The sequence below is a fragment of the Phaethon lepturus genome, unplaced genomic scaffold, assembly GCF_000687285.1.
Source record: "Phaethon lepturus isolate BGI_N335 unplaced genomic scaffold, ASM68728v1 scaffold11256, whole genome shotgun sequence".
In the NCBI taxonomy this organism is placed as follows: domain Eukaryota; kingdom Metazoa; phylum Chordata; class Aves; order Phaethontiformes; family Phaethontidae; genus Phaethon; species Phaethon lepturus.
This window is the reverse complement of record NW_010548312.1, coordinates 3,586-15,653: the sequence shown is the minus strand read 5'-3', so window position 1 is coordinate 15,653 and position 12,068 is coordinate 3,586. Positions and strand designations below refer to the sequence as shown.

The following is a 12,068-nucleotide window of genomic DNA, read 5'->3' as shown; positions in this document are numbered from 1 at the left end:
AGCCATTTTTTAAAGAAGGAACAAGCATGAAGTCTGTATGAAAATTATTTTTCCACAAAGTTTCCTCAAAATAAATTGATAATTAAAACAATCATTTTGCAATCCAAACATCAAGTGAACAGCACAGTACTACAGCTAATCAGCTGCTTGACCAGAACATCTTTTAACACACCTCCAAGAAGTGGTAAAAGATGACCATGTTCTTGTAAAAATATGTGAAACAACATGCCATTTTTAAAAACTTAAAACCTAAGCAGCAATTGTTACAGAGATTAAACTGTAATGAATTTATTTCATGTCTTGCCATGTTTGATATACAGGCTGACAAAGTAATCCTAAAGTAGTCACACTGTCTTCTAATAAATTAATCGTATTAATTTTTTATTCAAAAGTTACCACATTTATTTCTCAATATTGCTGTTGTCCTAGATTCTGTAGAGAAAGGAAAAAAAAGATCACCTCTTTAAGATTAAATTTTACTTCGTCCACACCTCTGGTTTCTACTTACTCCCCTATTCAGGGATGCAACTCCAGATCAAAGAAGCCAGACACTATCATACATTTACCATGTTTATACAATACTCTTCTCACCACTTAAGAGTTTGAGTACAACAGCACATTTACCATTACACCACCCTTATGTTGTACTGTTGGTATTCACAAACTTAAACTAATTCATTTTAATGGGGCTTGCTCCTAAATACCTGCAACACTAGTCCCTGGTTCTTCATATGATTTCTGCAAGAACCTATACTCTCAATCCTCAAGTGCATTTCAAGTCAACCTCCCTTAAGGTTCAACTACATGTTCTCAACTGACCTTTCATAAAACATTTTAGAGGAAAGCTGGTACATAGAGCGCTACTTATCACCTTCACACATTTTCATATAAGTGTAGCAATTGCCATTAGTATATAACAATGCTAGTAATGCCCACGAAATAACACTGCCAATTTCTTATACTGAAATATTTCATAGGGGAATAAGACATGCTTATTCACTAACAAGCTGCTGCTTATTTGAACTAGTGTTTGGATGTGGGGATTTTTTTTTTTTTTTGCCACCAGTAGTAGCACTTAAACAAACCAAAAACCCAGAGAAGAAAAATCAGTTGTTTCCCTCACACACACACCCCACCACCACCTCTCAGTATTCTCTATATTCAGCATGCACAAGCTATTCTTCTTGTCCTAGCTTCTATCCTACCCAGTTTCTACCACTTTGGTTTTTCTATCTTTACAAATAATTTAGCCTACCACTAGAACAAAGTGCACTTTTTTAATACTATATTTTGCAATATTCAAGCAATCAAGGCAATTGCTACATATAGATAATTACCTCTACATGATGTATATGATAGATTAAGTATTCACGAAAGGTGAAGTCGCAATTCCTGCCAACTAACGATCTGTGATGAAACCAGGTGAGGTTCAACACATCATAATAACAGGTCATCTTACACAAACAAAGCTCAAGGTTCCATACTTCATTAAACAGTCAAACCAAGTGTTATTTTAACAAGTACAACAAACATTTGGATTTTTTCCCAATCCCCCAAGACTGTTCTATCAAAAAAAGGGCTCTTTTTCCCCCTTGTTATCTTCTAGAATAACTTCACTTTATCTTTGGCCATCAATAAACTAAATTTTTATTTAAATTAAATTTGTTTCAACATTAACAAAGTATTTCTTATAGAATTACAAAGAGCAACTATTCTTGCTTTATCTTCCGCCTTTTTAAAAAAAGGGCAACTTCACAAGCTAGTAAGAAACAAAGCAATGCAATAATCTCATCAATCCACTCTTATACAAACCAAAGAAGTTAATTCCCCCAACATTTTTCAAGAAAGCTATATCCCACATAGTTACATAGAAGAACTGAAAAGAAATTCAAGAAACAAGGGGAAGAAAGTTTCAAATGAAATTGAAAAATAGGTTGAGGCAATTAACTACCAAGCTTTTACTGACTACTTAACGCCAAAAGGCTCTTTCAAACACATTGTCATGGACAGAGGCCTCGAGAATGAGATTGACTTTTGGGCAAGTCCAACAATCATATTCTTGATTTAAGTTGTCAGCTGCATAACACTGAAAATAAGAAAAGGACAAATGTCTACGAATTCCATTAGGATCTTTTCAATCTACTCTATGTTCTTATTTTTGTAAAACACATTTACCTCAAGCCAACAGCTGTATCAATCAATCAATAGCTGTAACCAATCGTTAAAACATACTCAGCTTGACAGCTCCATTAAGCTGAAAAAACAATTTATACAGATTAAATATAAACTAAATTAAAGCATTAACTCTCAAGGTTATGAAGGCATTGTTTTAGTCATAGACTATTAAGTCAACCTTGTGTATACTTAAGGCTCTTTAGATAAGAGTAACCTTGAGCCATGGTTTTGAGGGATTTCACTAATAACCTTGACCAGTGTTCCCACGGTATCCCTATGCAGAAAAACTTGATTACACCACCTTGAATTGCATAATGAACCTGAATACGTACTGTTTATTCCCCAGGAATCTGATCATTTATCTACTCTGGATCAATGCTATTAAAGATCCTTTTTAATTAGGAAATAATTGTTGGCAAAACTGTCAAAGGAAACAAAGTTTTGAGTAAAAGGACCCACAAGATGGGTAAATTGTTCAGGATACTTTGGCAAATTGAGCTCATTTGAGTACATGACATAGTACAGCTAAATGCCAGGTGAAATATCTAGGCCAAGTAAAATAAGCACAATCCATCTTAGAAACAGCGATTCTGAAAATTAGAGCCTGAACAGGAAGAAGGTATAAAAAAAGCCAGCTGAGCCACACTTCTAATAGGATACTGCAGCAAACAACCATTTTTTGTTTTAAGAATACATGATATGATTATAGGGAGGCAATGTTGATATTCAGCAGTGATCTTACCAAAAAAATGCTATACCCAGGGACTGTGTCCTGTTTTCCGAATATGTATTCTAAAACTCAAAGAGGTATCACGGAAGAACTCCTGGAATTCTAACACTTAAAAACATGTTTTATCAAAATAGATTTGGATTAAAGTCTGTTAATTTTATCACCGTTTCTAAGAATCCATACAGGGCAAGTCCTGTGGCTAGCAAAGAACTCTACTCTAGAAGACAAATACAGAAGCCTCAGCTGAACTCTGACCAGATGTAGTAAGTACATCTAATCACAGCAGCGACTGGCAAAAAGTCTGTCTCATTTCAAGCCTAAGAACAGTAAGGAGAGAGAAATGCATCGCAAACTGTAAGAAATACCTTTGCAACCAAAATGTGTCCACCTAGTGGTACAACTCTCAGGAAATGCTAAAGCTTGTGTTGCACAGGTGATCAGAGTATGGTAACCAGTATCCACTATCAAAATACTTAAGTTTATCTGTATTATAACAAATCAGTGGGAAATTACAACAGATCCATCACAGAAAGAGACCTTTATGTTTTAAAGGCAAATCAGAAAAACATGAACCTAACATGACAAGAGATTTAAGTTGGGAAACTATCAGCTCTGAACAGCAGACTATTCAAAAAGTTGCTAGTATATCAAATTAACTGAGTCAAATTTAAGATTCTTCCAATCTATGCCATTCAGTAAGACACGAATCAAATTTCACCCTATCATCAGAATCTCAGTAAGTGAATTCTTTCTGCCCACATATAGTCTTAATCTTTGCTTCAGTGCTACTAACAGATCTCTTTAAGATGGAATAAGAGAACAACCAGTAGTAAAATCAGCCCTGAAGTTGCAAGCACTCAGATGTATTTCAAATGTGTTTAAAAAATTATGCATAACCTTAACAAAAAATGCACATGCATAAACATTCAGAACATTCAGCCAATTGTTTTCAGATGCCAGAAAAGGAGTGCTAAAGTCCATCTCCAAGAAGTACTGAAATATTAAGCTGAATATTAGAAGGTCTGTTAATTTTCTTCCACAGATCCATTCTTACAGAATTCACAAAACCTGAGTATTTTCCCCTATGCTGGTGGCATACCTTTAAAGATGCCTGATTCATAAATAAGACTGAGTCTACAAAAACTGATGTTCACCCATCAAACAATCATAGCTAATGCCACTGAAACTTTTCCACAACATCTCAAATTTAGTAGAGGAAAATACACAATATGTTGTAAGCAAATGGAAACAAAACTGCTTCATAATAGAATTAAGAACACAGGGGGAGGGGAGGGGACAGCAGAGAACCGCTATCAGTTTTTTGTTTTGAAGCTGGGAAGGAGACACATTTAATGAGAATTCTGCAGGATGAAACTTCCCTAACAGTAGAATGTCTCCCTCAATGTCAAACTCCTCAAGAGCACCAAGGTCAAGAATCACACAAAAAGCAACACTGAAAGCAACACTAAGGAACAAGAATCATGCAAACCCTGAAAACAAATTAACACACAAGGGCAAATTCTGTCAGTCTGATTGAAGAGTCTTATCTGTTCAGTTAAATGGTACTTATGGCTTGAGTTAAGATTGTATTTTTAGTTTAACTATACAGCTTCTAAAAAAGAGACTAAGTCGAAACAAAATTCTGCTGAGAACTTAGCAGTTAATCACTGTCACAGTTTTTTCAGAAGGCTACAGAAGACCTGAAAATGATCAAGAATAGTTAACTACATTCACTCCTTTCCCCAAGAACAAAAATAGCTCCAGAATTTAGAAAGCTGAAATCCAGGACTGAGAAGCATCATATAGCATGGTATATACAAGGTACAATGCAAGTTTTTGTAACAACTGTTTTTTTTCCAAACCCAGTTCTTCCTAGAAGTCTAATAGACAAATAATGTTTTTTCAAAAAAATTGTGTTGATAAGGAAGTAAAACTACAAAACCCAAGAACTTCTGCAGTCACCAACATATTAGGCAGAGATTAAAGACCAACAAAAATTTGGTCATACACCAAATAAAATAAAAACTCGGGTTTTCAAACCTATTTATGGTAACCAACCGTTACTTCACAAAGCGTGCTAGTGAGCAGTTTAACTACATTAAAAATACTTTCTTTACTTAATTCCTTCCCCTAAATCTATGGAATATTCTTAAGTAGAGAAGTGTTAGGTCATTAAATTATATCTCTAAGCCACTACCCAACATCATCTCAGTTTTACCCCACTCCTGACTTTCCAATATTTGGAGCTAAACTTCTGAAGTCCTTCTGATTAGCTTGTTTAAGAACAACATAATTTGTCTTTCTCAGTATTATGTGTTATGGTCATATTTAAGAGTCTATCAGTCAAACAATCCATCCCAGTTGTAACATAATCCACCCCACTACAAGTGAACATATAATGATATATTTCTTCCATTACCTGTCTCTGAAATATAAACAACAGGATCCTGCTTTAGAACTTTATCAAGTTTTGAAGTAGCTGCTTTTTTCTCAGATGACTTCTTGGATTTTTTCACTGACTGCACCTCCTCTTCTGAATCTGTATTTTGACCACAACATAAATGTAGATTTCCTCCACATACATACAGGCTTTAAGTAATAGATCACATAACATCAATTAACATGTGTTCATCTATATTCAACTGACTTACAAAAAGGTATCATATGGAAGGTCAGAGCACAGCTTCATTTTTCTCCATCAGCTAATAGCCTAGCCAGCATATACACGACTAAATGAAAATTTGGTCAGAACTCAGTCTAGGCAGTGTTTTTTATTTACATAACAAGAAATATTTTGTTACTTATTCCAAGAACTCCTATGCCTGTACAAAAACTTTTCTGAAAAGGAATGCAACTATGAAGAGCACCACATCAGATTACTAAAAAAAAAAATTAAGAAAAAATTAAACCACAACAAAAACACAAAAAAACCCCACAGAACACAACAATTTTTTAACATAGATTCATTAGCCTGATTAAATTTATATGGTATTATATTACGCTGGTGTATTCCACGTCAACTATTTCAAAAGCTCACAACAGATTAAAACAGATCACTGAGGTTGTACTCTCATTTTTCAGGGGAACACTGGTAGACTGTCACTCACCTCACCAACCAGTCTCCATATCCCAAAAGTTGTCAAGATGCCAAACTTACACCACTGTGGATTATGTATCCCTACATCCAAAGGAGTAAGCAGGACAAAATGAAGCAGCAAAGACAACTAGCAAGTGAGGAGGACTACCCTTCAGAGCCTCAATTTTCCATGATAAACACTAATATATATTGTAATTATAAAAAGAAAAAAGCAGCACAGCAATGGTCATTTGACTCGAGTCCCTCCTCTGCCAAAAAAGATAGAACACTGTTTCTTTTCTGCTCTCCTGCTATTAATAGGCTAGAATTTGCAAAATCTCCAGACAATATCAGGACTTCAAAGGTAGCAGTTGAGTTATGTACTACTTTTATGGTCCACCTTTTAATGCAGTCATGTTTCTACTGCTGTTCCTCACTGCTAAACAGGAACTGTTTACAGAACAGTTTAACTGAACATTTGAACACATTTTTCCAGATACAACAGCATTATTTTGGAAGATACGTATGCGATATTTTTCTTCTACAAGAGAAGCAATCTTCTATTGTTAAGATTGCTTCTAAAAATTCAAGCTGGAGTTTTCAGTAGGTGTCAAAAATCATAGAAACTCTTGCCATCTTTTTTAGTTTCACCACAACTATTCAAGACTCAGAATCCAAACAAAGAGGGATTAAATGGCATAACAGGTCAGAAAGATTAAACTATAAATTTCAACCTTTTAAAGTAACGTAGCTTGACAGGCGAGGGTTTGGGGTTTTTCTGTTGGGGGCGTGTTGCTTTTTGTTGTTTGATTGTTGGTTGGGTTTTTTTTTTTTTTGGTTGTGTTCTTCTCTGTTTGGGGTTTTTTGGGGGTTTTTTTGTTTGTTTTTTTGTTGTTGTTGTTGTTTTTTGTTTTTAAGACAGATTCCCTTACTATAATATTCCAAAGAATATAATGTGTGTTCCATACTGCAAATTTAAAACTATGTGATGAATATTTACTAGATTTTTTTAATAGAGAAAGACACATATGGAAACACAAGTCAGCCTTTTAACACTATAGTATGTTCACACAACACACAGAAATGTGAAATTATAGTATGTGATCAGCCTCCTGTACTCAGCATAGGATGTTATTTATCCCTAACAGAATAGGAAACCTAAAACTTCCCACAATTTATATATGTCTTCACAACAAAAAAAAGTTCTGGAGTTTTGATAGAATTTACTACCGGAACTTTTTTTGGGTGGGTTATTTTTTGTGGCTTTAGTTTTTTTCGGTTTTGTTTTGTTTTTTTAAAGAGAGAGGTTTTGTTAAGTTACTTTGCACTGTATATTACATGCATGGCACATACTCCACTCAGTATTATGAAATATATTTAGGTATCCAGCAATAATTACTGTGAAAAATGTTTTTAATTGCATTTACTAAGAAAAACAAACAATCACAGCTTTCTTTCAGATGTACCATTTACCTAATTGACCTTGAACGCTGATGCAAAAGATACAATGGAACATTCAGAAACAACTGTGAATGCTACCTGAATCGTAGATTATTCTTCTTTTCTTGTTTGTCCGCTTTTGTTTGGAATCATCTTCACTGGGTGAATTATTCACCTAAGAGTAACAGTCCATTAGTTCAACCAGTAAACAGGTCTTTACAGCTTTTACTCAGTTACACATTCAAATTTATGAGTTTCAAACAAATTCCAGCAGAAATTATTTATTTCCCAATATTGCATTTACAGTCTTGCGCTAACTGATGGGTGGGAGGGGGAAAGGTGCAGGGCAGTGGAAGGAAAAAACAGCAGCAGTAAAGGTAAACATGCTCCAAGCAAACCATAGGTGATTGTGTTGAGAATAAACATTCAAGTTTAATGACAATTAAAGTAAATCAAACAGATTTTCAAGCACTTCTGATTTTTAATCCAAAAAAGGGTCTAGAGCACAAGTCCTATGAGGAGCAGCTGAGAGAACTGGGGTTGTTTAGTCTGGAGAAGAGGAGGTCGGGAGAGACCTTATCACTCCCTACAACCCCCTGAAAGGAGGTTGTAGCCTGGTGGGTGTCAGTTTCTTCTCCCTAGTAACAAGCCACAGGACAAGAAGAAATGGCCTCAAGATGCACCAGGGGAGGTTTAGATTGGATATGAGGAAAAATTTCCTCACTGAAAGGCTTGTCAAGCATTGGGACAGGCTGCCCAGGGAAGTGGTTGAGTCACCTTCCCTGGAGGCATTTAAGAGACATGTAGATGTGGTGCTTAGGGACACCGTTTAGTGGTGGACTTGGCAGTGCTAGTTTAACAGTTGGACTTGATGATCAAAAGGTCTTCTCCAACCTAAATGATTCTCTGATTCTGTGATTCTAAGAAATTGCATGTTCCCGCCAGAAACAGAGGTCATACAGGCCAGTAAGTTACTTGTACGGAATTCTGCTTTCACTTTTGGTTCCATTCCAGATATGGTTTTGCTGTAATCACCGGAATTCAACACAATCTCAGTATAAAATATAGACAATTGAAAAAGGAAAAGAGCATACACAACAGTTGAAGCTAAACTGATTTTAAATTCAGTGTCGTGACTGCTTGCAGCTTCTCCTCTCACCCATTAAGCAGTACCGTAAGACACTGCACCAATGGCCACAGTCAACAAGCATGTTCTATCCAGCAGCAGCTAGTATTAAACTGTCTCAAGGTAATTTTTTTTTTCCTTTAAAACATTGACACATTTTAGATATTTAGGAAAATCACAAGCTGCACAGGTAGGAAGTTTCCTGAGCCTACCAAACTACCAACTGTGCTTGTTTTGTAGTCATGCACAGCTGTAAATGCATCTAAAAATATAATTCTAGATAAACATAACTGCACGTTTTATAACCCACATGCAATTCTAACCTGAAACCTGTTAAATCCTTTATGTAATTGGAGAATTGCAAAGTAAAAGTAATAGATCATATAATTGCTGTGTCTTTCAGTTCCACTCAACGGTCCTGTATTTTCACATTGAGACAATTAAATTATACAACCAAAATACCTTAAGTAACATCTTATTTCTTCATCGCAATGCTTCACATTAAACATTCCATCCTATTAGAAATCCTTCCATTCCCTAAGTGATTTTAAAGCCCTGTTTAGCCACACTTTTCTTTTTTATACCAGTTCAGATGATTAACATGAAAAGTCCTCCAGGAGTAGAACCCAATCTAGTTTTAACCTGTCGTTTTACAGAATTTGGTCTTTGCAACAGGTTTACACAAGTCACTGCATACCAGTGGTGTTCAAAACACACCCGTGAGGGCAACATTAACACTGCCTTTAAAAAACCCTGGTTAAAAAACTGGTCAGAGAGCACTTGCATCACAGACTTTTACCTTACTTGAAAGCATGACATCTTTATGATATGTCTACATCTACTGTGCATAAGCCTCAATCTTAATTAAATTAAAAATTAAAAAAGCAGAGCTACTCAGAGAACCGTGGGCCATAGCTAAAATAACTTCAAATATATCAGATTGTGCCTACATTAGAACTTAATCATTTTAACTTCTATCTCCCCCTTCTCTGCCCTACAATTCAAATATTTTGAAGATCAGCTATTTTCTTCACTACCTACAAAGTTTTGCTCCTAGAAGTTAACATTAAGTGGTAGTTTCCTCACATGCCTATAAAAACAACTGACATATAGTCTGGGTTTTGAGTATATGAGGACTATGACTTTAAAAAAAAGCTAGAGATACAAGCAATCCTACATCAGAGAAACAAAGCTCTTTACAAATAAGAAAAGAAAAACTAACCTTAGCCTCCTTTCCCCTTTTCTTCCCACTTGAGGGCCCTTCACCATTTTTAGTTTTTTCACTTTTTTTCACAGTCTCACATTCTTGTCGCTTTCCAGGAAGTACAACGCCAAAGAATTTCCGGATATCCTAATAAAAGGGAAAACAGATGTATACATTTTTTAAATACAGATAGCTCTTGGAAGTCACACTACAAAACAGCAATACACTTAAATTAATTTCTCAGCAGCTCCTCTGTTATAGTATTTGTTGGTCTAGAAATTTTGTTTACAATTGAGAAAACAAAGCTTAGCTAGTTAAACATAGCTGCTCAGACACAGCACCACCCCTCTCTTGTCTTTGAATCATGAAAAAAAAGTTTATTTCTCTCTTAGTTGGGCATTTTCACCAATATACACTTCAAAACAAAGTTCCACTAGCAATGAAATACAGCAACTTAAGACAGATGTGCAATTAGAATTCCTTTTTTTCCCCCCAATTAATCATCACAAGCATAACCCAAAGTATGTCTATAGTTAAAGTGATCAACTCAGCTACAATGCAGTGTCCAAGGTAGAAAGACAGAAAAGCATCAAAAGCTAGAAAGCAGTTAAGTAGTGGGATATAGTACATCCTCCACCTTCTCATAAATTTAGGACAGTAACTCTCATCTCACTAAAAAAATTAGCCAGCAAGAAACAGATTAAAATACAAAAAAAGAGAAAGAACATAATACAAATAGCTCCAAGAGGTCTATTTTGTAACCTTATTTTATTATCTGACCACAGTACAACCATAAAAAGCTTTCTAAATATGTAAAATCAGCAGCTGAAGTTTCAGTTTCAAAAAAGCACTATTGTACACACAAAACCAAATCTGACTTCTGTTGAAAATCTAGCATTTCAGTTTTATTAAAAAGAACTTGAGAAAACATGTACCTGGTTGGCATCACTACCTCCAGTGGTAGCAGCCATTTTAGAGAAAGTACTTCATATGGCCTAAATATATAGCAGGTAAAGGGTGTTACTCAGGACTATATTCTACGCAGCTGATAGCTATTCCCCATCATAGAGTTCATCTGGGTAGTTTTTGATGGTTATAAGGAACTACAAGTACAGTAGTAAATTCTTAAGAGATCTCCAGAAAAGTCTGATTGATAAGAAGGGGTGTTTCTGTCTCCATTTATCTTACCAGTCACTTCCCTGCCAGTTTGGATTCAGTTTATCGGAGCCTATGGGCTTAAAATCAACTGAATACGTAATTTGAAAGCATACACAAAATATAGGACATGTATAGATTTACTTACTATATTTAGCTTAAAACAATTTTCTAGAAGCAGGAATGTTGTTTCCTCTAAAAATTTAGACTCTTTATGTTTTACCTGCATATAATAACATAGATTCAGCAAACAGACAATAGTAGACTGGGAAGCATTCTTCCTCAATGAGACTTCACACATTTCCATCTATGGAATTTATGCCTTGCGGCATAAATTTTCAACACTCTGCTATTTTACATGTGATCCTACAATATAAATGCAGTACTATATAAGCTCTGAAGTTTTGACTGCCGATACTTATAGCTAACAGGTTTGAAGAAAGCATCTATTTAAAAAGCCTCAAAGTAGATTTGTGGACTCAATCATTATTACTGACTTCTTTTTAGGCTTAAGGTAACACAGGAAACAGAAAAAATGATTACAAGTCTCATTAGATCTTTTATGTAGTAAAATAATTTGAATACTAGCACAACACTGCAAAATAAAGTGACTTTAAAGTCTTGTTTTCATTTTTTATAGTTGTTACTTTCAGGCTTAAAATATTGGAGAATAATTAATTTTAGATCAATAACAACGCTCTACTCATTCCAGTATTTTAACTAAAAACTGTTAACTAGTTAAGTGAGCTGCTCTGCAAACACCATATGCACTAATATTAGATTTTTTTTATGGACTTATACAGGGAAATACCATCGTATCCTGGTTTATGAAATGCAGACTTAATGAAGAAAACATATGAAATTGACCTGTCTGCCCCAGATTCTTCCTGGGGGGAAGAACTTCCACTATTTTAACACCACAGTTCCTAAACTGCTAATACCCAAATTATAATGTATACATTATTATTTTCTGCCTTATCAGTTCTCATGAGATATCAAGTTAGCTCTTCATAAATACCTTAAATTCACAAAATTAATGCCATAGCTATAAGCCCTGCTACGTTTAACATGCTATAAAGAAGACCTAAACTGCCACTTCAAACTCTTAAAAAATAGTATCTAATCAGGATCAACTTTTACAAGTTGTTTCCCCCCTCATAAA

General features: G+C 35.1%; 1 protein-coding gene across 1 annotated transcript in view; it reads right to left on the bottom strand.

Annotated features, from left to right (window-relative positions):
• RFC1 (replication factor C (activator 1) 1, 145kDa) overlaps nt 1–10,722 on the bottom strand; it is a 36,856-nt gene extending 26,134 nt beyond the window's left edge. Inside the window, exons 1-4 of the mRNA XM_010289920.1 lie at nt 10,687–10,722; nt 9,770–9,898; nt 7,521–7,596; nt 5,325–5,444 (exon numbers count right to left, since the gene is read on the bottom strand). Coding sequence (XP_010288222.1) covers nt 5,325–5,444; nt 7,521–7,596; nt 9,770–9,898; nt 10,687–10,722 — 361 coding nt within the window. The remainder of the gene's footprint in view (nt 1–5,324; nt 5,445–7,520; nt 7,597–9,769; nt 9,899–10,686) is intronic.
• Between the last annotated feature and the right edge of the window lie 1,346 nt (nt 10,723–12,068).